The sequence below is a fragment of the Chanodichthys erythropterus genome, chromosome 3 (genome assembly GCF_024489055.1).
Source record: "Chanodichthys erythropterus isolate Z2021 chromosome 3, ASM2448905v1, whole genome shotgun sequence".
In the NCBI taxonomy this organism is placed as follows: domain Eukaryota; kingdom Metazoa; phylum Chordata; class Actinopteri; order Cypriniformes; family Xenocyprididae; genus Chanodichthys; species Chanodichthys erythropterus.
The window spans coordinates 29,378,438-29,382,977 of NC_090223.1; the positions used below are offsets into that span (position 1 = coordinate 29,378,438).

Genomic DNA, 4,540 nt, shown 5'->3' on the forward strand with positions numbered 1-4,540 from the left:
AGTTGCCATGCCAACTCGCTACTGTACACAAAATCTTGCAACGCTTGCCCCGCCTCCGAGTTCTTCTGATTGGTCCACTGTTTTGGAACTGACATTGATGATCACCACTGCATGTAAAAATCGAAATTCTTTTAACTTGACACACGTCTTAAGCCGGGGACACACCTAACGATTGTAAGCCCGATTATGAATGTAATTTGATACTTACGACTGAACATGTCCAATCGGCCCGAGTCAGAGCCAGTTGCGTTCAGTCGGTGTTTACAGTTGGTGCTTAAAATCGTGCACCAAGCCGACGGTCGGCCGTCGGGCAGTTTTTCTTCGTCGGCCGACTAAGTTTCCTCGGTGTGTTCTGCACCGTCGGCTGAAGTTGGTCCTCGTCGGCTTTGTTTCGGCCGATTCGAAATGTTGAATCGGCGTTGGACCTCGTCGGGCCGTCGGGCCATATGATCATTCTGATTGGCTGTTCAGCTAGCGAACCAGTGCATGAGAAAAGAAAAACGGAAGTGACGAAGCAAGTAAACGACGAAGTCAAGAGGGAACACACATTGTTTACCTTAGGTACGTGAAAGACATGGCTATCTGGAACGAGGCAAGTGAAGACGAATTGATCAACATGATCCAGGAAAGGCCGGGTTTGTATGACATTACGGAAAAATGTTATGTCAACCGTGTGCTGAAAGCTGAACTGTGGCGTGAGATCGAAAAATAAACTCGTCATATCAGGTAAGATTTCCTTTTTGGCAATTGAGAAAGCTTGTTTGTAATTGTTCAATAGTCCATAGTAAAACTAATATAACCATTTTAGTGTTTTGTGTGTACCAAACTAAGTTTGTTTATGGAAACAGACAGTAATTAATATGTGCTGTGCTAGCATCTCATATTTCATAATAATATTAAAGTTAATCAAATTGTTAATAATATAATTAACAATACAGCAAAAAGTAACATTTGTTGGCATAACAAATACTCATTAAAGTGACAAAATAAGCAGCCATAACACTTAATGCTTACAAAATTTTACTTTGTCCCTCAGAAAAAGAGCTCAAGAAGCGGTGGGATTCATTGCGAACCCAATACATGCGTTATAAGAAACAAGGACCCTCAGGAAGTTCTGGAGCTCAGAAGACTGGCAGGCAGCAATGGATCCTGAACCGCCTGCAGTTTCTAGAGCCTCACACAAAAAGGAAGGAGAGCACTTCAAATCTAATGATCATGGTAAATAAACAAATATATTTATATTTATTTATTTATTTATTGTTTAATTTCAGAATAAAATAAACATTTTGCTTTTTGTAAGATGGCAAGTGCTTCTTTAAAAGAGTCTATTCACAAGTAACTCCGCATATTAAGTCAAGCCATTACATTAACTTGTCACATTTGTATCTTATGTTTTTAAGGAACCTGCGGCTGATAGTGATTCCTGTTCACCCTCAGATGGTACCAACAGTGACACCTGGACTGGCACCCATGAAGACCCCAGCTTCAGTGATGCTGACCTACGGTCAAGTACACCCTTGGCTGAATCCACCATCTGTGGAACTGAGTCCACAGCCATGAGAAAGGACCATTTGCAAAGCTCCAACATAAAACCAAAGCCTCCAGGGAAGCGCAGGAAGATGCAAGACGAATCCTCCAGCGAGGAATCCACAAACTTGATGCGCACCATCGGCAAAACTCTGGAAAAGTTGGCATCACAGGAAAACACCAATGATGCCATCTCAGCTTACTGCAAAAATCTTGAACACAGAATGCGGAATTTGCCACCACATCTACTGCCACATTTCCAGCATGAGGTTGATAATTGCATTTTCAAATATTCAGTGGGCCACAACCATGCACTGGATGCATCTTCCAATCAGTATACACACTTGTAATTTTTTATGTAGCAAAATTGTAAACAGATATTGTAGCATTTAGTAAATATGTCACGCTTAGTTGTACGTTATATTAGAGTACTTATGCAAAGTTTATATTTCTGTACATTTTATTTATTTTAAATACCAACTGTTGATATTTTTCTGTAAATTACCTTAATGCTATTTTTGCACATTTGAAAATAAAACACTGACTTTGTGTAAAAGGTACTTCACTGTTCTTTATGTAAAAAAAAAATCACAAAACACAATGATGTAAAAATATAAACTTTATTTTGCAAATTCACACCATTGTTATAAAACATAAACCAAGGTCAAGGGGGAAAGAAACAAGTTTGCTACATGCTTATATTTTGCCCCACTGAAAGGGCACTGCACCGGTGTCCGAATTAAAGTACTGGCACAGTTTATCCCTGAGCTGTTTGGCGTGTGTTGTACTGTTGGTTGTGCGTGGCAGAGAGGCCTGCTGTAGGCCAGGGTCTTCTCTCCATCTTCCAGGGACAGTGTCATGATCTTGTTCTTCCTGGTCGATTCCTTGCCATGTACACTTCACAGCACTCTTTGCGCAGAAAGTTGTGCAGAGCACAGCAAGACAAAACAATGTCCTCCACTTTGGCAGTGCTTTGAATATTAATGGTGGTTAGTAGGACGCGAAAACGATTTGCCAGGATGCCAAATGCATTTTCAACCACCCTTCGAGCTCGCGAAAGTCTGTAATTGAATATGCGTTGCTCTACAGACAGCTTGCGGTTCGGGTATGGCTTCATGAGGTATTCCTTTAAGGGGAATGCCTCATCAGCCACAATGCAGTAAGGGGCCAGCTGGTCTGATTCAGGAAGTGGTGCTGGTGCTTGAATGTTGTATGTTCTTTTCTGCAAGGCATCCTGCAATGAGCATCCCCAAACACTCCACCATCTGAAATGCGCCCGTTGTAGCCCACATCAACATACAGAAATCTGTAGTTGCTGTCTACCAGTGCCATAAGCACTATTGAGAATGTATGCTTGTAGTTGAAGAATTTAGATCCAGATCCTGGAGGGGGACGAATGTTAATGTGCTTTCCATCCAGAGCACCCAGGCAATTTGGGAAATGCCACTGATTCTGGAATCCAACGGCTACTTGCTGCCACTCTTCCACTGTGTCTGGGCACTAAAAAACAATATAATTAAAAGAAATTAGTTTAACTCGTCAGACCATTAATAACTCAGTGATTTTGACATTCTTGAATTAACCCTGCAAAGCCCACTTCTGCAGAATTACAACATCACTTTCAAAAATTTAAAAAAAAATGCCTGCAAATGTTTTTTTCTCTCAAGATCACATTTACATAGTTAATGGGTTCTATTGTTCGTCCTCACAATGCTATTGGGTTGAAGAAGTGTTTATAGGTCAGCATTAGGCTCTTTATGTTTTGGATTTTGGGGGAGATGCCTGTTGCATTGTTCAGGGACAGGTATGAATGGTCTTGAATATGAACCTGTAAGTGCTCTGGGGGGATGAATGTGTTCTTTTAGTATGATAAGTAGAGAGCATAATAGGCCAGCCAGACTGTATTGTTTGAATGTAGTAGTGGAATTGTATTTGCATTGAAATTATAATTTGATGGATAATACTTAGATCTCTGCCCTCGACACATGGTCTACCATCCTGTCTATTCTTTCAGTTTATCTACTACAATATAAGACCCTAAAATTACCCTTATTAAAATGTAAAAAAACTGAAAAATCTTTAATTTCTACATCAGAGGCCTCCTAAAACAATATCTGAGAGATCAAAAAAATTGCTCATTTTTGGGCTAAAACAAAAAACATTAAACAGATACATGTATACCTTTAGGTATTTCTCTTTTAAGACTTGGTAGATTGCTGCACAGGTTTCAGGAACAAATTGCTGAATTGTGGACATTCCCACCCGGAATTGGTAAGAAAGGCTCTTGAAGCTTTCTCCTGCAAAGATTACAAACACATAACTCCACTATTAATTTTCCACACCTTTTACAGAGTCAAATCTAACACTTTTAATGCATTTGTACTACACTACATTAAAGCAAATATTTTTTTTATCAGTTATTAAAGACATTGTGCTACAAACAACCATAATAATGTTTTATACATTGTGTCTTTTTAAAGTAGGCTACAACTGGATACAAAATAATAAAATTCTTTTCACTTTTATAATGCTTCATAATACACCAAAATAAACACAACTGAAAAGGTGTTTTAATGAAATGTTCAAACAACGAATAACCTTACCTGTTGCCAAGAACCGTAGTGTAATCATCAGACGTTCCCCCACGGAGATACAATCCCGGTAGTTCGTGTTTGTTCTCTGTATGATTGGACTAATAAGTTCTTTTAACATGTGAAATTGAGTGGGAAAAAGCCGAGCGAAATTTTTAAAACCACAAGTTTCCTGTAACTCGAGCTCTCGACACAGGTTCGGGAAAGCACCTTGGGCCTGTCTCTGGAGTATCCATGGTTTCACCCACTTCTTTTCCTCTTCCACAAGCAAAAGACCAAGGGCTGACAAAGCCAGTGCCATTTGCAACGTGTCGGACATTTTTGAAATAACACGAATCCGTATGTGATGAGCGAGAACTGGTTTTTCATGCACCTTTGTTTATGTTTTGTATCCCTGTAGCTCTTCCGGTCTCCCTAGCAAC

The 4,540-nt window shown here is 39.8% G+C and overlaps 1 protein-coding gene across 1 annotated transcript; it reads left to right on the forward strand.

Annotated features, from left to right (window-relative positions):
• The first annotated feature begins 345 nt into the window (after positions 1 to 345).
• On the forward strand, positions 346 to 2,180 carry LOC137010728 (uncharacterized). Its single transcript, XM_067373004.1, has 3 exons — positions 346 to 726; positions 1,037 to 1,218; positions 1,401 to 2,180. Exons 2-3 carry the CDS (start codon positions 1,081 to 1,083, stop codon positions 1,875 to 1,877), a joined length of 615 nt encoding a protein of 204 aa, XP_067229105.1. The 5' UTR covers positions 346 to 726; positions 1,037 to 1,080; the 3' UTR covers positions 1,878 to 2,180.
• Positions 2,181 to 4,540: the final 2,360 nt, after the last annotated feature.

Coding starts and splice junctions, on each gene's coding strand:
- LOC137010728 (XM_067373004.1), top strand. CDS start 1,081: ATGCGTTATAAGAAACAAGGACCCTCAGGAAGTTCTGGAGCTCAGAAG. Junction 1,219..1,400: donor CTTCAAATCTAATGATCATG/GTAAATAAACAA, acceptor TATGTTTTTAAG/GAACCTGCGGCTGATAGTGA.